The following is an 18,510-nucleotide window of genomic DNA, read 5'->3' on the forward strand; positions in this document are numbered from 1 at the left end:
TGAGTCTTTGTTCCTTTTCTGGCCTCCGCGTCTGTCGTCTTGTCCACTGCCCCTTTGGCATCGGAAGCCGACCAAAACCACGACGAAAAGCAAAGACTTGCTTAGTTTCCTTTTGCTATTATCTAATGGATACCATGGGTTGCTTGAGGCATCATTTTGTTTTCTTTCTATATGACTTGGCGAGAGAGTCGAGTGCAAGTTGCGTGCCTCACGAATGTCATGACTTATGGCCTTTGATATCCGGATAGCATTCCTGCTTGCGACGGACTGTGTCCGGGCAGATTGGCGTCCATCTTTTGGGGTTATTGGCGAAGGAGACAGGACAGAAAGAACGAGATCATTCTCATCATCTCATACCTCCCACTTCTCCCCGACAAACATCACCTCATGTACTTTCCTAATGACTCTCCCTCATACCTCCCCTCCTGACTCTTTCATCCTCTCTCACTACGCCCTCGTTGCTGTTTGTCTGCTTGACACCAGAACAATATTACCATATAATGATACTCATGAATCTGGCACTAGGGCGTGTGCTAATCAAGGTCCCTCTCTTGCGATATGCTGACTACTATATGTCCCTCCGAATTTGCCACATGAGTATCATTGTGCACATGTGAATCGTTGAGGCAGGCACGGTACCTCGTCACTAGTCAGTGTTGTTGGCCCCTTCGCTCGTATTCAGCAATTCTACGTCATGGTAGGAGCTCATTGCCTTCTCTCGCAACCGAAGCTTGAACGAATATGATAATGCAAAAGTGAAGCCTCCAGAATATTCGACTACGAATACAAATTACTCGGCTGCCAACCTAGACAAGTAATAGCTGACAGTTGAGAGGCTGCAAATCAAAGGATGCGGTGAGGTTCGGCAGAGGTGGTCTCGCTTATCCTTCTCCCCAAGAGCCTGCAAGGATTCGTAGACTAAGCATACAGATTTGACGCCCGACCGATTTCCGAACTATCTTTTCAGTCACTATACCGGATCGAGAGGGGTGCGTCTTGGTTTAAAGAAGTGCTTGACCGCACATTCGATCTTTTCCTCACTTTTGCGAATCGACGCCTTCACTGCCTGAACGAGGATTAACTCTACTCTACAACTTGGATCCATATCAAATCAACCAAACTACAAACCATGGCACCCGTCCAGACGCAGACCATCACACCCCACCAATTCTCCAACCCCCTCACCGTCATAAGAGTATCTGGACGCGTCTCCAAACCCCCGGCCAGGTCCACACGCACAAGCAAACCGCTTCTCTCGCACTCGCCGCAAATCCCCACTGCACACCCGGACATCAACCTCACCCTGCTCCGGAACAAGCTGCTCCTTACATGCCGCCAATACCTGCCGTCAGACCTGCTCCACGAAGCCCTCGCAGACGGCATCTACTCGCGCGCCGAACGCTGGATCACGCCGCGCAGCCAATCGGCGTCCAAATACGGCAAAAAGAAACGCTACTACGTGCTGCACACATCTACGTTTACCTTTCAGTCCAGCGGCAGCGCGTGGGAAGCCCGGATCCTTAGCGGCGGCAGCCAGCCCATTGACGCCGGGAACGGCGTCGTCGTTTTTGTCAAGGAGCGGAGCGAGTGGGATGCGTTTTTGAGGGGGTATAGGAGGCAGGGCAAGCGCGCGGGGCAGCTCATGAGGCTCAAGCAAAAAGATACGGAGCGCGTGTGGCGGGATGCGTGGAAGAGGAAGTGTGGCATGGATGAGGTGGCGGCTGCTGGGAAGAAGGAGGTTAATGCGGGGCCCATGTGGGTGCTGGTCAAGAGTGCGATTGCGAGGATTGTGAGGGGCGAGGCGTGAAAGGGCTCGTTCCCTGCAGGGAGTTTCCTTCTCATTTTCATTTTTGAGCCCCGGAGTTGACTTGCTTTGCTGTTTGCTTTGCTTTCAGTGGGGAGGGGGCTCGCATGCATGGGGCTGGGACTGGGCCTTTTTCTAGGCACGAGGCGTTTTTGGAACCCTTTAGCGAGAGCATTATTCGGCAGATTCGGATTTCACGATTTTTCACGACAGCAATTTCGAGCGGTAAGCGCGCAGCCCGCTTACCACGCCGACAGACTTGGAAGAGGAGGAGGATACATATACATAGCAGCAGTAGATTTACTTCACACACACGTATATCACAAAATATCCTGCAGGGAACCAATAAAAAGCATTACATTATTATATATTCTCCAAGTTTGACCCTTATCTGATCGCGGCGCCCCGTAGCGATCGGCACCGTTCCGAAGCCGCCGTTCCGATTTCCGAGGCTCTGAGGCTGAGAAGGTGGGTCTGTGCGGTGCGCGTTGCCCCCGTCTTAGCTCCGGGTGCCCTTGATGATGCCACCTTTAACATTCTGAACCGAGGGTGATGATGATGATATAACCCAGATCCAAAAGCCAGGTGTTCACACACACTCTCTCTCTCGTTCTTACTTCAAGTCTATCTTTGGAGAATTAAAGCTGCGGTCTTGCGCGAAACACACTCCTTTACGGCTACTTAACTTGGCTTCTACGCTCACACGCTCCCTTTCGTGTCCTATCTCGGCGCAACACACATGGCGCGGTCGAAATCTTCCACGCCGATACGGCGCGTACCGTCCGAGACGTACAAGCAGGCGAATGGTGTCTCGCATCAGTTAGACGGCGCGGTTCACTCGATTGAGCAGAAGATTGAAGAGCAGGCAGAGCTTCATGCGCGGAATCCACAGGAACAGAAAGACGCTGGGTTGCTGCAGTTGATGATCTGTGTAGGGGGAATATATGCCAGTTTGTAAGTTAGCCAACTACTCTAGAGAACGGCAAGGGGGAAGCAGAAGGACTGACATGTCGCAGTATGACCTGGGCGCATATCCAAGAGCGCCTGACGACCACCACCCACGGCCCTACCCACGCGCGCTTCACATACTCCATCTTCCTCAACACCGTTCAATCCGCCTTTGCTGCCATCTCGGGCCTCTTGTACCTCGTCCTGTCCGCGCCTCGCGACCCCCAGACCGGCGCGCGCAGAATCCCGCCCATCTTTCCTTCGCAGAAGATCCTCTTCCCGCTGCTCTTGATCGCCGTGACATCCTCGCTCGCATCGCCCTTCGGATACGCCAGCCTAAAGCACATCGACTATGTCACCTTCATCCTGGCCAAGAGCTGCAAACTGCTCCCCGTCATGTTCCTGCACATCTCGCTCTTCCAGAAGCGGTACCCGCTGTACAAATACCTAGTCATAGGCTGCGTGACGCTCGGCGTAGCCGTCTTCACCCTGCACAACCCGTCGACGGCGAAGAAGGCGGCGAAAAAGGGTCTCAGCGCAGACGCGTCCAAGACGCTCGGTCTCTTCCTCCTCGGCGTCAATCTGCTCTTCGACGGCTTGACGAATACCGTGCAGGACCAGATCTTCAGCTCGTTCAAGGGATTCACCGGCCCGCAGATGATGTGTGCGCAGAACATCATGTCCACCGCGCTGACGGTCGGCTACCTGCTCGTCTCGCCCTACATCGCGGGTACACCCCTGGGCTCCTGGCTCGGCCTCGCGCCCACGGGCAACGGCGAACTCGCCGATGCGCTGCACTTTGTCACTGCCAACCCGTCTGTCGGCTGGGACGTGCTTACCTTTGCGGCGTGCGGCGCCGTCGGGCAAGTCTTCATTTTCCACACCCTCGCTCACTTTAGCTCGTTGCTGCTTGTTACTGTGACGGTTACGAGGAAGATGCTTACCATGGTGTGGAGCGTTTGGTGGTTTGGACATGAGATTACGGGCATGCAGTGGGTGGGTGTGGGGCTGGTGTTTGGCGGCATTGGGGCTGAGGCCGCGTTTAATCGCGCTGAGAAGAAGAAGAAGATGCTTGCGAAGGAGGCGCTGGCGAAGAAGCAGTGATTTTTTGAGGGGTTTGACATGGGTAGTAGAAGGAAGAAGGAGGGAGGGTTTAGATGAAGATTAGATTTATATAAGGAGGGGATTGATACCAATGGACTTCGAGCTTTCTATGAGCATACTTGAAAAGATTTTGACATGTAACGTACACTTATCTTGCTTTTGTTCTCGTACCGCTAACCAGGCTTCTTGTGCCAGGCTAGGAAATACCTCCTCAATTCATGCTTGCGTGTATGCTTGCATCTTTGCCTACATATCACGGAACTAGTTATAATTCTCCTCGCCCTCGTGAGAACATAGACCAAGATGAAGATTAAACCCGCCCTGTCAAATACCCCCCATTGATGAACGGCCCGCAACACACGCAAACACAGCGCGTAATTAACTCAGTGTAGAAGGATGTCTTGCTGTCTTTTCTATTTTGTTACTTTTATGGTGTGTCTGGGTATCTCGCATATGTCGCTCTGACTTTGTACAAGCCTTGCGTACATAAGTCCACGCCCGCGCCGAAATGTGGCGGACTAAGTTGACCGTCCCTGGAAGAAGAGGACGAAGACAACGACGAAGACCCGCCATGTACGCGATCCCACTAGCAATCACCCTAGGAGGAATTCCGACACCCTAGTTCTATTCAACCACACTAATCACCAGCTCATTCGACATCTCTCTAGTCGATGTATTCTCCAACTCGCATTATATTCCTCGTCTCAACACTCTAATTCGAGCCTTGTTGCTATTCCCGCTGCTATTGGTCGTGCCTCTGTTGTTCCAACCCCTGCTCCTACTTTTCTTCATCCTCTTCACCTTCCTCCCGCTCCTGCTCCATCAGGCGCTCGCCCTCCGCCTTGTACTGCTTCCAGGCCGCAGTGAGCGACTCCTCCGTCTCGCCTGGAAACTGTTTCAAGATCAGGGCGTTGCCCTTCTTCTTGATCGTCTTCCACTTGTACAAGTGGAGGATTTCTGCGCTTGTCCACTGCCTTGTCTGCGGTGCAGTGGACGATGTAGAGGACGCCTGGGCAGGCGTAGGAGCATTGGCAGGAGGTAGAGCTGCATTGCTGTATGCAGCAACGGCGGGTTGGTTAGGTGGACCTGTAGAGTTGTGCGTTAGCGAGGAGTCTGTCAGGGAGGTTGTGCGTATCGTCTCACCTGTGAGATTGCCCTGAGGTCCTGCAGGGTCTTGTGTGTTGCTCGCCGTTGAGCTGCTTTGGTGAGGTCGGGGGGCATACACCCATGCTTCGCCTGTCCATACTTGGTCGTGGTCGTATCGCCACGATTCAGATGGATCGCTCCATGGTCCTGGGTTTGATGGCGGAGCTACGAGTGAACTGTTAGTAAGACGGCTACGGATGGGTTTAGTGTGACTTACATTGGCGGTTCAAGGCGTTGTTTGCGCCTTGGTTCATGTATGCAGACGCGTAGTCTTCGTCCCTGTTGTCTGGGAACAGGGATGCGTTGAGGTGTTGGAAGCGACGGTGACTAGAGTCGTTGGACTCTCCGTCGCTGGAACTTGATGAAGGGTTCGTAGAGTCGATCATGATTGGGGGGTATCGTCGTATAGAAGAGTGGAGTTGAGTAGAGGTGTGGATTGAGCAGATCCAGAAACACGGTGGGAAACAATTGTTTATATGGACCCCAGGCGTCCCCAAGGACGGGTGAAATCGAAGTTGAAGTATAGATTCTGTGAAATTCGTATATACAAGTCAAAGTGAAGGAAGGGATCAAACGACTGAGGGAATTGTTCAGAGGCTTGCTCCCCTTGTTGTTTCTGGATTCACCTAGATTTCGGGCTCCATATATATACGACTCTTCAGGGGGTTTGCTGAGAGCAGCAGGAAGAAGAGGGTGATCTAGTCATTCGATTGGGGAATCAGCTGGCTCTCGTGGGAGCTGTTCAAGCAAATGCAAGTTTGTTATTCGATGAAAGTTTCGCTTTACAGAAAGTCATGCGGGCGGACGGGAAAATAATCGACGGGTTTCTTTCACAGAGGTGGTGAAGGAGAATTGGCTTCAGTCTACCGCTTTGGGAGTGCAGCACACTAATTGGAAGCGATCGTCATGATAGCAGAATATGTTGATCACTGGTATTGATACTGCGCACTCAAAGTACTTTCACAGAACCAGCGATAGCTCAACTAGGGCGTAGGCGCTTTGAAAATCCTCTTACTGCCATTTATCAGCAGCTTTTCCATCCCACCAAATCCTCTTATTGACTAAGTCCCTCGTAATCTCCATCATCCCCTAGTTCCGTACCCATGGCGCTATTGCGACTCGCTTCAGGTGGACCATCTATCAGCTCAAAATATGAGGAAGTTGGAAAGCGCTCAACAGTGGCGATTTCTCCCTGATGACCTGCCAGTGGAACTAACTGTTAGCCCGCGCTTTTCCCACAAAGAATGAGTACTTACCACTTCTATGCATAGACGATCTCACAGAGCCGTCTTCCAATTGGTTGCTTGCCCTTGCTTGAGACACTGGATATTGCTGGCCCGATGACCAAGGCGCTCCATAATAGTCGAGAACTCCGATGGATGCCCGGAATGGCGAAGAGGACGCTTCAGCGTGACTGGATGCCCCTAAGAACGGATACAAAGGCGGTGCCATGGCATTCACACGGGCTGCTTGCACGGAGCCACGAGGAGCAGCGGTTTCCCCTTGAAAATGCCTGCCAGGAATCCCGCGGTATGGGTTCGAGCGCATCCGCGGTACGTGAACGTGCAATTCTGCATCTATAATCCAAGATTAGCACAAGCCCACGAATAACCTCACGACCCTTCCTACCAATTTCCGCGTCGTCCAAAAAGCCAGTAAAATCGCGGCGGAAGGCGTTCATCACAGCGTAGAAATCTTGCGGGTTGAAGCGATATCCGAGTCGAATTAACGTCATATGTAGCGCAAGCGCAGGATTCTGAATGCTTGTGAGAAGGTCAAACGCGCCCTCGAGAGCTACTTTGAGCGCTGCTTCATGGATGTTGAAGGAAGTTGCCAGTGCCGTAAGTGTAATGCGGCCTTGCAGGCTGCCCTCGTTGCTCATGGTGGTGTTTTCCGATCGCGTAGTTGTTATCGTGTAATTGCGTCAATATCACAGTATGGAATAATATAATTACTTTGAGCTATAGACCGTGCAGACACCGTAACACGTTTCTTTGTGGTGCCGCGTGAGTCAGTTTTGTTCCAGTGAAAGCAGTGCGCATTTTTAGAGATCTGTATGAAAGATGCTATTTCCTCTCTTGGAAAGCCCTCTGGCAGGCTCTTTTGCGCCTAATTTTCTGTCTGTAGCCCTTTCCTTGCAGTCCTCGGCGGGTTGTCCTTCTTATTCTTCGCGAAGGCATAAGCAAGCTCTAGATCGTACGCCCGAAGATGACCCTCAAAGAAGTCCTTGAACTCCTCAAATTTCTCTCCATGATCCTCGAACATCCTAAGCAGCAACTCATCGTTAGCCCTATTCCAGCTCGTGTGGGGATCTGCGACCAGCTTTGCCCACCTGCTAACCGCTGCGCTTTTGCCACGGTTCGGGAAGAATAATGCACCGAAGTATTTGGGCAAGAGGCTGCAGTTCCGTCGTATGCAGAGAAGAGCGCGATCATCTGCCATGGACCACCTCTCCAGGGTACCGACAGGGACGTCGGCCGGAGGACCATCGGGGCGAAAGCATGAAGGCCATAGTCCTGAGGAGTCAAGGGCACCTTGCAGCTTTTTACGGGCATCTTCGTCAATAGGGAGGGCGCTGATGACTTCGTTCTGGGCGGCAAAGACTTCTGCGTCTCTGTTCTCTCTGAGAGTATCTGGGTGGGTTGGCAAGTTGTGTCCACCATGCCCAGGGTTGTCTTCTGGGTTAGGCTCGACATCTGCAAGATCACCGTCCATGTTGTTGGAGAGGTTGAACGAGTTGAAAGCCGTAAATTAAGTAGACAGAGTAAGAGACGTGAAAGGTGACGTTGTTGGAGCAAGCGGACTATGCCAGTATATCCGCGCTAAAGGACCGTTTGACGTGCGTAAGTCACATTCATAGATTAGTTCGTGTGACCTTGATCACGCGGCTGGATTAGGCTCCAACTCGTGCCTAAGAGGCTAACGTTTGTGATTAGAAAATATTCTGAGGTTAAAAGCGCAGATGGGGAGTCATGAATTGGAATAAAGGTAATCACAAAAAAGCAGACAGAGCAAGGACCCAAAGGTAGAGTGAAGCACAACAAAGTTGTGTGCGAATGTAATATATACTAATATGAAGATGTACAAGAGAAAAGACGTGAGCCCGAGGCCGCACCAAAATTACCACCACTCAGGCTTCATCGCCGCGATTGGGAGATGGAACCCGAAGGCGCTTAGCAAGAAGCACCACCGGAGGGGATGTTCTGGCAGGCGGTGCTCTTCTTTCCACCGGTAACGCTGTTACCGGCCCAGGTCCAGCCGGAGCAGCTGCCCTTTCCACAGAGGATGTAGACGTTGGTGCCCTTGGCGGCAACGGTACCCTTGACGTTCTGGATGGTCAGGCCGGTGATGGGAACACCAGTGGTGGGCTTGCCAGTGGGGGATCCGTTAAGGTAATCCTGCTGGATGACAATGCCGTATTTCTGGATGTTCTTGAGGGTGATATCCTTGTAGGTGACGCCGCTGACGGAGCCGGTAGCGCCAGAGATGGTCTTGATGCGGACACCGTTGTCAGAGTTCTCAATGGTGGAGCCGGTGATGGTTACACCCTTGACGACGTTGTCGGAGCGGCCACCAACGGAGCCGATGCTGATACCGTGACCACCGGAGCAGAAGCCGTTGATGAAGTGGATATCTGTGCCGGAGTTGACAGCCAGGCAGTCGTCCTGGTTCCTGACGACAGCGTTGGAAATGGTGATTCCGGAGGAAGAACCGACATCGAAAGCGTCAGTGTTGTGGCCAGCATTGGTGGCGGTATCACCAGCGGTGTTATCGATGGTGATGTGGTCGAGAGTGAGACCAGTGCAGGTGTTGATGGAGAAGCCCTGCACGGGGGTGTTCTTGACGTTGAGTCCGGTGATGGAGGACTGCTTCATGCTGTGGGCGAAGAAGAACTTGGGCTTCTTCTTGCCACCGTTTCCACCCTTGCCGTCCCACCACTTAGGACCGTTTCCGTCAATGACGTTGCCGGGGGCGCCAATGACCTTGACGTTGGTACCAGAGACTGAGATCAGGGGACCTTCCCACTCCTTGTAACCGAAGCTAGTGGTGCCCTCGAAGGTGACAGAAGTTCCGGCCTTGAGACCAGTCAGGTCAAGAGTAGTACCGGCGGGAACAACGATGCCCTTGAGGATGATGGCGCTGCAAGCAGCCTTGCCCTTGATGGCAGAAGCAGCATCGGTGAAGGTGCAGCCAGCACGCGCATCCAGGCCAGCAGGAGCAGCAGAGACAAGCGCGCCAGCGCCGATGAGCAGGGAGGAAAGATACATAGCAACCATGATGATGATGGTTGATAAAGAGTGAGTGACTGAGTGAATAGAAGGTAGTAAAGATTGAATGGAATGAATGACTTGATGATGATTGAGAGGGTACCGACCAAGATACTTATACAAAACATCCAGAGCTACAAACCTACCCTCGAAACATGTGGCAAGGACCCAGAGTCGTGGTCACGAGCCTGTTCGTCCGAGGCTTGTCGTTCTGGGCAAGGCTTGTCCTCACGACAAATTAAGGGCCGACTAGGAGATGAGGAGTCCGAGCGGGTGGCGCCCCTGTGGACCTGGCTGACAGGCACGCCCGTGGAAACATTTCTTCCATGATCATGCACGCCGCAGTTGCGATATTTCCGTGCTCTGTGATGCGATGCGTTTCCACTGCATGTCTCTGTCTCCTGTGACCCCAAGTAGCGACGGGAAAATAGCTGCACCCATGAGATCTGCTTAAGCAATCTCGCCCAGAGAACCAAGCCTCTCGTTCGGAAGATCTAGTGCCGTTTGTCATTAAACAAGCATTAACCCACACGTCTGCCCAAATTGCGGGAGAGGCTTGGTGAAACGAAACAGGAACCGCCGTCGAGTCTAGATGTATTTTGTGAGGAGATGGGTTGGTGCAACGAGCGAAATGGGGCCATATGTGGGCATGCGGACGCTACAACGGTGTTGATTGATGGAAAAGACGACGCTTGAGGAAGAGGGTGACGGAGAATATTTCATTCAGGAGGGAGAGCCGATGGCATGCCGGGATTGAAACGGGGACTAGGACTAGTGTGGCGCTAGCATGAACTGCCATCGCCTGCCAGTCTCCACGATCAATCTTTATTGTTCCATCCATTCTTCATTTCGCCTGTTTCGGCATACTAGTCCCATCTGCCATCAATGCGAACGGTCGACAAACCCGCCGTGAAACATGGCTCGCCGGCATCGACCGAATAGCCCCTAGAACCGCGGAGAAGACACGAATCATGAAACACCTGGACCAGCCAGCCTCAGCGACCTTACTGTCGACCATCTAAAAAAAGTCGCAAAGGCCCGCGAAGCTATCCTGCCTCCTCGAGTTCCCCAGGTCGTCGGACAAAAAACCCTCCCTTGGGCAGCCCTTCCACAAACATGCTCCAAGCAGCCCAGTTCCTCAGCAGCAACTGCGCCGCACGCCCAATTTCTGCTCTCACTCGTACCAACCCCTCCTTGATTGATTCCCCATCAATCACCATGAACGGCCCCATCTCAGGCTTTCCAAGATAACAGACCAGCCAGTCCGCGCACCAGAACAAGTAGAGACATCGTGTCCGGTATACTTGCATATCGCTGTCGTCGACCCATGGTTCTGGGGCGACGTGGATCTCTTTGGACCCGTTGAGTGCACTCCCAAATGCAGACGCGAGGGCCGCGATGGAAGGTATATGGCACGCGTTGTCCACGAAGCCTTTCACGATGATCTCGAGGCAGCGCCGTTCTATCTGCGTTGCTATCTTGTGCAGATCCAGCGTCGAGAGCAGGTCTAGACTTGTATACGAGACGGTTAGAGTCGAAGCATAGTTCATGAGCCGATCCTCGACGAACTCGCCTGGTAGGTCGCGGACGAGCTTGCGTGCGCACTCCCGGTTCTCGGCTAGGGGCGTTTGTGGAAAGAGGTTCATACCAATCGGTAGGTGTACATCGCGGCGGGCCTTCATAATCAGGGTGTCCAAGAAGTTACCGGCTGAACTGTACGTGCCGGATATTGGGATATCGTTCTCTATGCTCTTAATCAGGGGCGGGACGCGAGCCCAATTCTCCCTCTTGTATATTTCGAAACGTTCGAGCAATGGCTTGGAGGTATTTGGAACAGGTTGCGGTGTCGGAACATCGATCGTAGCAAGCTTCGCGACAATGGCGTTGAGCGATTCGGTGTCGAAGAGTAGTCGGTGGAAACGCGTAGTGTAGTCGACGACGGGGAAGCTCGTCAATAGCTTCGTCAGGGTGATTTCTTCCAATTCCATTTCCTCAGAGCTGGCTGAAAGCAACTGGATATCGCTATCTGTAATAGTATTGAGGTGGAAATCCAGGGTGACGCTGTTTCTAACCGCCTCCGGCTCTGGACAATCATAGTAAAGTGCCGCACTCCTGGAATCATAGATGATGGTCACTGGGGCATTATCTTTGGCCTGGGTAGGATTCAAAATCTCAAGCGGCCTTGGTGTCGCATCGCCAGTCAAGAAGATATGATGTTTGCCGGAAGCGCTCGTTGCTTGTTCTTCCTGCGTCTCCCACACCATCGTTATTCGATAATCGTCAAAAAGGTCTCCACTGTCTCCTTCCGTGTAGAAGCTCTCTTCCTCAGACATCTCGGGTAGCTTCCATGTGTGCGCGTATGCTGTATTGGCTGCATTGATAGGCCCGCCCAATCGGTAGGCTAGAAGCGCAACGGAGAGTGGATGCAGAAGACCATCACGTACAGATGGGCAGTCGAAGAACTCCATCCGATGAACGAGCGATACACCTGGTCTTCCAGAGACGTCTTCTCGTACGTCATTCCACGCTCGTGCAAGTGGCACTTCTTCTTCACCTTCTTTGTCTCCAAAGTTCATAGCCACAGCTTTCGAATGGTCAAGTGTCTCTGCCAAACTCACGAACTTGTGAAGAAGTTTCTCAACTGGTTCAGTCTCAACATGTTCCATGTCCACGTCTTCTTGGTTAGCGCTTGCTGGTTGGGTGCACGCGGCTCTCAGGATATTGAGAATGTTGTGCCTGTATTCGTGCTTCCTTGCCGAATCCCGAACGTCTTTCTTTTTTTCTAATACTTGCGTGTCGTAGCGACATGCTACTCTTTCCGTAATTAGCCGACCGCGATCGCACGATCGAACTGCGATGCCAGCATGAAAAAGTCCTGACTTCGTCATATTGATGCCTGGCTACTCAGAGCCGGTTGAAAATATGGCCGGCTGGCTGGCTTCGGCTCGGTGTGAGCTTAGTAGGTGTTTGGGTAGGCGATAGGTAGGATAGGCCGCATCTGAAGAATACAGAGGTGAGAGATCTCTGTGATAGTTGCGGCTCCTTTGCTTTGTTTTTCTCAGTCAAGCCCGTTGACAAGCTTTCACCTCGATTCCAGCAAGCAAGTTTGAGACTATCAAGCGCCGGCCGACGACAAGAGTATGTTATAATTTCGGGTTCCTTTGAGTTTTGAGATGTCTGATAATGTCAACTGTCTGCGACCGTTTGCCCTCCGTGCATCTCGATCCGCGCTCACGAGCCCTCGCCGCAGCTCGTCGCAAGACAAAAGATTATAATAGCACCTACGCCATAGGGGGGCTATAGTTGGTCCCGTGGAACACTCTGGGCGAGGAGATGTTCGTGATTACATTGAATCTTCCAGGATAGGTCTAACCAACGGTCGTCCACCACGCAGCTTTGCACCATCGTACTGTGTATGCAACGTCGTCAAACAGTCCCGCACTTCGCACCTTTCCAGCGCCATTACCAGCCATATTGTATCATTTACGATGGTTACTCTATATTGATACCTACAGCTGACATATATACCCGTGCAAGCTCTGATACTATAAAGACATCTCTGTTTAACTGGCTACCCTAGGACGTTTGTAATAGTAAGATTGTACACGCCGCCCTCGCCGCAGTCAAAATCTGGTTATGGACTGGTGTCTACAGCCTTATCTTGCCCATAATACCACACTTAGGTAATGGACATCTACACCTGTCCCAACTAAAGCCATATAGAAATAGTACCAGATAACTGCACTCTTGAGTCAAAATGGTGACACGAACCGAGACCAGTTAACGTAGTGGTGTGAATGTTGGAGAAAGTAGTTCAGTCAATACTAAGAGTTAAAATAAAAGAGTAAAAGAGGAGTGGTATACTTTATGAGGCCATCGCGGATTTGATTTTTACTTCTAAGCGCCGACATATTAGCGAGACTGTTTCTTTCCGTGTCTCAGTCGCTGCTCCTGAGGTCGGACAAAACCATCCTATGCTTCGTTGCAACCCCGCGATATTCCCAAAGGCTGAATGATGGAGCCCCAATCTGTTTGCGTTCTATGCAACGATATCCGAATGATGGCCACGGTACAATCTAGCTCAGTATCGCGAATGTAGGTCACGAGAATGGAAGGGGGAGTGTTCGCTATGGCGTACTACTGTTGCGCAAGAAGAGAGTCATATATAAAGTAGTCCCAATTTCATGGTAATTGAAGTAATGATGAAGAAAGGATGCACCGCGCTCAGTCTTGCTTTGCACCGCCCTTGGCTTCGTGCGTCCAATGCAAGGAACATAGCGTCTCGGCTCCATCTAAGCCTGCCACAACCTTTCGGGCCTTTACAAGACTACCAGTTGAAAGTGCAGTGTTAGGAAGCGGTGCGACGTCAACACGGTTTATAGAGCTAGTGGTGATGCGATGAGAAGTAAACTGAGAGGACTGTCAACACCCAGGCCACGATCCAATCTTGTAGTGGTCGAATCTGGAACCGGAGTGCTTTCGATTCAAGCGCCGATGGCGCTGGCCAACGGAATTGACGTGAACGTCAAGTAGTGAGTGTTTGTGTGCACACAGAAGATGGGCGATGCAGAGCTGTGGAGTGGAATGAATGCAGATCTACGTCATTCCATACAAGCCACAGGCGCAGGCGCGGCTGAAATGGACCCACATCCTAGGATGGCCAGATCGACTTGCTCAACCTCACAGTCATGAGCGCCGTCTTTTTACAAACCTCCAATCATCTCAAAATTCTAACTGGAGCTCCCCGATTTATTCCTCGGATCTTTTCAACTTACGTGAACGCGACGCGGTCGATCAATTCGATGACCCCGCCCGTGCGACCTCGGCGGTTTGCACCGTTAGATCCTAGAAAAAGGAAAGAAGATGACGACAGGCCTCTATTGAAGGGCATCGTGTTCGATGTAGATGGAACGTTATGTAAGTCCTGTCTCACAAGACTAGAAGTAGAGAGGGCGACGCGCTGACCAAAGCACAGGTTTGCCTCAAAATTACATGTTCGCAGAGATGCGGTAAGAGCAAGTAACATGAGCTGGGGACTGTTACTCATACCAATCAGGGCAGCCCTCGGAATCAGCAAACCAACGGACATACTTGATCACATCTATTCACTACCAGAGAGCGAGCAGGAAGAAGCCCACGAGAAGATTCGCAATATCGAGCGCACTGCCATGAAATCCCAACAACCACAAGCTGGTCTCGTTGAGCTCATGGACTACCTGGACTCACGAAGCATCAAGAAGGGCATCTGTACGCGAAACTTTGACGCACCTGTCAATCACCTCCTTACCACCTTTCTGCCATCCTCGGAGTTCAGCCCGGTCGTGACACGAGAGTTCAGGCCACCGAAGCCTGACCCCGCAGGCATCTTGCACATTGCAAAAGATTGGATGCATGAAGATGGAGGTAGGAGCTTAATCATGGTCGGTGACTCGATCGATGATATGACAGCGGGTTTTCGTGCTGGAGCAGCGACGGTTCTTCTGGTCAATGAAACAAATAAGCACCTCGCCGAGCATCAACACACGGATCTTGTAGTGGAGCAGCTGGATGATTTGATCGAGATCTTAGAGAATGGATTCGAGGGAATAGTCGAAGCCAATGAGGAGAGTGGGTGACAAAGGCCTGGTATAGAACACCCCCTGAAAGCGCTAAGGAAATATACTTCATGGGCTCTTGGATACGATTGTTTGGCAGAGTTGGTGCTCAATCTAGGTACAAGGCACGACATGGCGTCCAGTGAGACCTTCATAGCGTTTCCAAAGCAACTGTGTCGCACGTGTAGAACCCTCCTCTGCAGGTACGCTCACGAGTGCAACGTGATGACCGTGCGTCAGACCCACTCATCCGAAGCGGCGGGGAACAGAGAGGCAGGGACCAAGCCTATCAGCTATGAAGCCTGGGATCTACACGCACCCTCGCGTTTATCTGAAGAGTCAACCTCGTCACGAACTCGCGTCGACGCCTAGTGTAACAAGTATTACAGATGCATCCATTTAGCGTCGTTCGCAAGAGTCTGTTTCAAGAAGCAATAATACTCTAATTCTCTAGGCAACTTTGACAAAATTTTGTCTCAAGAAGCAATAAAACTGTACTCCTCCAGGCTAACTTTGACAGAGGATCTCCATGGAGGCGCCAAGTCCCTTGGCGCAGGCCTAACCAAGACAAGATCGCCCTCTGGCATGTCCAACTACGTTTCAGATACAATATGGATGAAGTCAAGATCGGACCGCGAAGTACAACGAAAATGCCGTGGAAAGCCGGCGTATCCGCCCACAGCGAGGCATGGCATTAGCGCTAACATTTCACATTCTCCAAAACTACACTAAGCTTCCCAAGCATTCTCCGCCCGCCTTGCTCCTCCTCCTCATCCATCCAAGTCGTTGCTTGTCATCTTGGGGTTGAACATGTCACTGTGCCACACAGCCGCATAATACTGAGACGACGATACTCGACGCAGCCGCTTCATCCCCGGTGCTCTCCGGCCTAAAGTAGCCTTGGTTCCCATCCGTGGCATCCCATCCGCTACAGCCGATTCATGCGCGTATAGTGCGATGATATGGATATGAGCTTCTCGTCCAATCAGCGACGCTTCGCTTGGCGTAATCGTGCCCTTGTTCGACGTGTCACGACCGCGTTTGGCACATGCAGGGCTGAGCTGGCCGTGTGCAAGGGTGGCGATCGTTTTGGTTCCCGGACCTGCATGAAACGTCCGGGGGGAAGGGGTGGGTTGTTGCTTTCGCGCCTTCTTGATTTAGAGAGCTTGTTTATTTAAAATGACGCCAGAGGCAATGTTGAAAGGGTGATATAAGTGGTGTTGTGCCCCGGTAGGAACATCCTCGTCCATCGTCTCTCGACCTTCACGCTCATCCACCCTGTGTTCGAGCGACTTTGCCTAGAAGCGCAGGTAGTTGGGTTCTCCGAGTGTTATTGCTACATTGTCGGGCTTTTGTTTGCATTTCCTCGGATTGTTCATACGATATCACCCCCCAGTTCTTACCATGAGGTACGCTCTCTTCACGGGCCTGTTGGCCATCGCTGGTGTCAATTGCGGGACGACTTCGGGTGTTTATCACATTGAGGACGGTAGCGAGACCGTTGAACACCTGCGCCGCGTTCCTGAGGGATGGAATGAAGTCGGAGCTCCGTCGCAAGATCGCAAGTTGCATTTCCGCATTGCTGTACGCTCGGTAAGTACACACGCTCTTGAAACACTGGAGGCGCATGGTATGCTTTGCAGATCTCAATTGGTGGTTGCAGAGTGTGCCGAGCCTCTCTAGATGTTCTTACGATCTCTTTCGCTGACTATGACAGGAAAATCCTGACTTGTTCGAAAGGACTCTCATGGAGGTGTCTACCCCTAGCCACCCTCGCTACGGCCAGCACTTAGAGCGTGGGGAGCTCAAAGACCTCATCAAGCCACGTGCGGAATCGACGGCTGCTGTTCTGTACTGGCTCGAGTCGGCCGGTATAGAGTCGAGAGACATTCACAACGATGGCGAGTGGATTAACTTCTATGCTCCGGTCAAGCGTGCAGAAGAGATGATGGGCACGTCCTTCAAAACGTACCAGAGTGAAATCCGTCCCACGATCAAGAAGATCCGTTCCCTAAGCTACTCGGTTCCAAAGGAGGTTCGCAGCCATATCGACATGATCCAGCCGACTACTCGATTTGGCCAGATCCGACCGCAACGGAGCAACGTTCTTACCCAGGAAGAAGCCCCGTTTTCAGTTGAGGCGATCAATGCGACTTGCAATACTGCCATTACCCCGGCCTGTCTGGCCGATTTGTATAACTATGCCGGCTACAAGGCCGATCAGAAGGCTAATGTCACTATCGGTGTCAATGGTTTCCTCGAGCAGTATGCGCGCTATGCCGACTTTGATCAGTTTGCTGGATCTTTTGCCCCTTATGCTGTTGGAAGCAAGTTTAGTTTCACTTCCGTCAATGGTGCGTATACCTGTAGCTCCCCGTTGATACTTTCTGATATGTGCGATAGGCGGTCTCCTCGACCAGAATTCCACCAAAGACAGCGTAGAAGCCAATCTCGACGTCCAATACACGGCAGGTCTGGTAGCACCCGCGATCAAGACCAACTTTTACAGCACCTCTGGACGTGGCATTCTTGTCCCGGACCTGGATCAACCAACTCAAGCTGATAACGAAAATGAGCCGTATCTGGACTTCTTCACGTACCTTGTCGGCCTTGAGAATGAGAAGCTTCCCCAGGTGCTAACAACCTCGTATGGCGAAGACGAGCAGAGCGTGCCTGCCGAGTACGCTAGGAAGGTATGTGACCTGATCGGTCAGCTCGGCACTCGCGGTGTGTCAGTCATCTTCTCCAGCGGCGATACTGGTGTCGGGTCAGCTTGTCAGACAAACGATGGCAAGAACACCACCCGCTTCCTACCAATTTTCCCTGCCTCTTGCCCGTATGTCACTTCCGTAGGTGGTACCGCTAGAGTCGAGCCAGAACAGGCTGTTGATTTCTCGTCTGGAGGCTTCTCCGATCTATGGCTGCGCCCAGCTTACCAGGAGGATGCTGTATCTGGTTACCTCGAGCAGCTCGGCAGCCGTTGGGAAGGCCTCTACAACCGCGATGGTCGCGGGTTCCCAGATGTCGCCGCTCAAGGTAGAAGCTTCCGCGTCGTAGACAAAGGCAGGGAGATTTCAGTTGGAGGAACTAGCGCTTCAGCGCCTGTTTTTGCGTCCGTCGTCGCGCTCTTGAACAACGCTCGCCTTGCTACCGGAAAGCCTGCCTTGGGCTTCCTGAACCCTTGGATCTACTCTCAGGGTTATAGAGGCCTCAACGACATCGTGAACGGAGGCTCTACTGGATGCACTGGCAGGTCGATCTATTCGGGCCTGAAGGCGCCACTGGTGCCGTACGCTTCGTGGAATGCCACTGAAGGCTGGGACCCAGTCACCGGTCACGGCACTCCAGACTTCGAGAAGCTTTTGCGAATCTCGCAATCTGGTGGATATGCTGGACGTCGTGGTCTTGGAGGTAAATTCTAGGCTCGACGTTTAGCGGAGTTGTTAACGCTTCGTAATGCGGACGCCGATGGCGGATCATTGAATCTTAGAACTAGAATAATGAAATATGAAGCATTCGCATGGCTCCATTTTGAAGTGTACCTCTCTCATGTCTATCAGTGAGTCTGCGGTGACGTGACGGTCGTAGCTCCCCTTTACCAACGCCACGCTAGATCTGATTCGTTTGTCATTACGCCACAACCGTT

At 52.1% G+C, this 18,510-nt stretch overlaps 9 protein-coding genes across 9 annotated transcripts; 5 read left to right on the forward strand and 4 right to left on the reverse strand.

Moving 5' to 3' along the window:
- Positions 1–937: 937 nt before the first annotated feature.
- On the forward strand, positions 938–2,170 carry K460DRAFT_367887 (uncharacterized protein). Its single transcript, XM_040933669.1, has one exon. It carries the CDS (start codon positions 1,130–1,132, stop codon positions 1,805–1,807), a length of 678 nt encoding a protein of 225 aa, XP_040785531.1. The 5' UTR covers positions 938–1,129; the 3' UTR covers positions 1,808–2,170.
- A 182-nt stretch (positions 2,171–2,352) lies between these two features.
- K460DRAFT_396393 (UDP-Glc/Gal endoplasmic reticulum nucleotide sugar transporter-like protein) lies at positions 2,353–4,074 on the forward strand. Its single transcript, XM_040936099.1, has 2 exons — positions 2,353–2,758; positions 2,821–4,074. The coding sequence occupies exons 1-2, from the start codon at positions 2,544–2,546 to the stop codon at positions 3,854–3,856; spliced, it is 1,251 nt and encodes a 416-aa protein (XP_040785532.1). The 5' UTR covers positions 2,353–2,543; the 3' UTR covers positions 3,857–4,074.
- Positions 4,075–4,634: 560 nt separating this feature from the next.
- Positions 4,635–5,508, reverse strand: K460DRAFT_418116 (uncharacterized protein; the record flags this gene model as incomplete). Its single annotated transcript, XM_040937922.1, has 3 exons — positions 5,220–5,508; positions 5,000–5,167; positions 4,635–4,942 (listed from the first exon to the last, which is right to left on the reverse strand). Exons 1-3 carry the CDS (start codon positions 5,386–5,388, stop codon positions 4,635–4,637), a joined length of 645 nt encoding a protein of 214 aa, XP_040785533.1. The 5' UTR covers positions 5,389–5,508.
- Positions 5,509–6,056: 548 nt separating this feature from the next.
- On the reverse strand, positions 6,057–6,884 carry K460DRAFT_407347 (uncharacterized protein; the record flags this gene model as incomplete). The annotated part of the gene is made up of 3 exons (XM_040937063.1): positions 6,057–6,202; positions 6,259–6,579; positions 6,632–6,884. The coding sequence occupies 3 exons, from the start codon at positions 6,882–6,884 to the stop codon at positions 6,057–6,059; spliced, it is 720 nt and encodes a 239-aa protein (XP_040785534.1).
- A 263-nt stretch (positions 6,885–7,147) lies between these two features.
- Positions 7,148–7,398, forward strand: K460DRAFT_367890 (uncharacterized protein). The gene has a single exon (XM_040933670.1). The coding sequence runs from the start codon at positions 7,211–7,213 to the stop codon at positions 7,373–7,375; it is 165 nt and encodes a 54-aa protein (XP_040785535.1). The 5' UTR covers positions 7,148–7,210; the 3' UTR covers positions 7,376–7,398.
- A 777-nt stretch (positions 7,399–8,175) lies between these two features.
- Positions 8,176–9,279, reverse strand: K460DRAFT_291139 (glycoside hydrolase family 28 protein; the record flags this gene model as incomplete). The annotated part of the gene is made up of 1 exon (XM_040929255.1): positions 8,176–9,279. One exon carries the CDS (start codon positions 9,277–9,279, stop codon positions 8,176–8,178), a length of 1,104 nt encoding a protein of 367 aa, XP_040785536.1.
- Positions 9,280–10,131: 852 nt separating this feature from the next.
- On the reverse strand, positions 10,132–11,554 carry K460DRAFT_367892 (uncharacterized protein). The gene has a single exon (XM_040933671.1). It carries the CDS (start codon positions 11,532–11,534, stop codon positions 10,317–10,319), a length of 1,218 nt encoding a protein of 405 aa, XP_040785537.1. The 5' UTR covers positions 11,535–11,554; the 3' UTR covers positions 10,132–10,316.
- A 2,518-nt stretch (positions 11,555–14,072) lies between these two features.
- Positions 14,073–14,885, forward strand: K460DRAFT_378227 (HAD-like protein; the record flags this gene model as incomplete). Its single annotated transcript, XM_040935049.1, has 3 exons — positions 14,073–14,187; positions 14,246–14,279; positions 14,327–14,885. The coding sequence occupies 3 exons, from the start codon at positions 14,073–14,075 to the stop codon at positions 14,883–14,885; spliced, it is 708 nt and encodes a 235-aa protein (XP_040785538.1).
- Positions 14,886–15,884: 999 nt separating this feature from the next.
- On the forward strand, positions 15,885–18,387 carry K460DRAFT_367896 (tripeptidyl-peptidase-like protein). The gene is made up of 3 exons (XM_040933672.1): positions 15,885–16,457; positions 16,582–17,218; positions 17,268–18,387. The coding sequence occupies exons 1-3, from the start codon at positions 16,269–16,271 to the stop codon at positions 18,284–18,286; spliced, it is 1,845 nt and encodes a 614-aa protein (XP_040785539.1). The 5' UTR covers positions 15,885–16,268; the 3' UTR covers positions 18,287–18,387.
- The last annotated feature ends 123 nt before the right edge of the window (positions 18,388–18,510 follow it).

This window comes from Cucurbitaria berberidis (genome assembly GCF_010015615.1).
Source record: "Cucurbitaria berberidis CBS 394.84 unplaced genomic scaffold K460scaffold_4, whole genome shotgun sequence".
Classification (NCBI taxonomy): domain Eukaryota; kingdom Fungi; phylum Ascomycota; class Dothideomycetes; order Pleosporales; family Cucurbitariaceae; genus Cucurbitaria; species Cucurbitaria berberidis.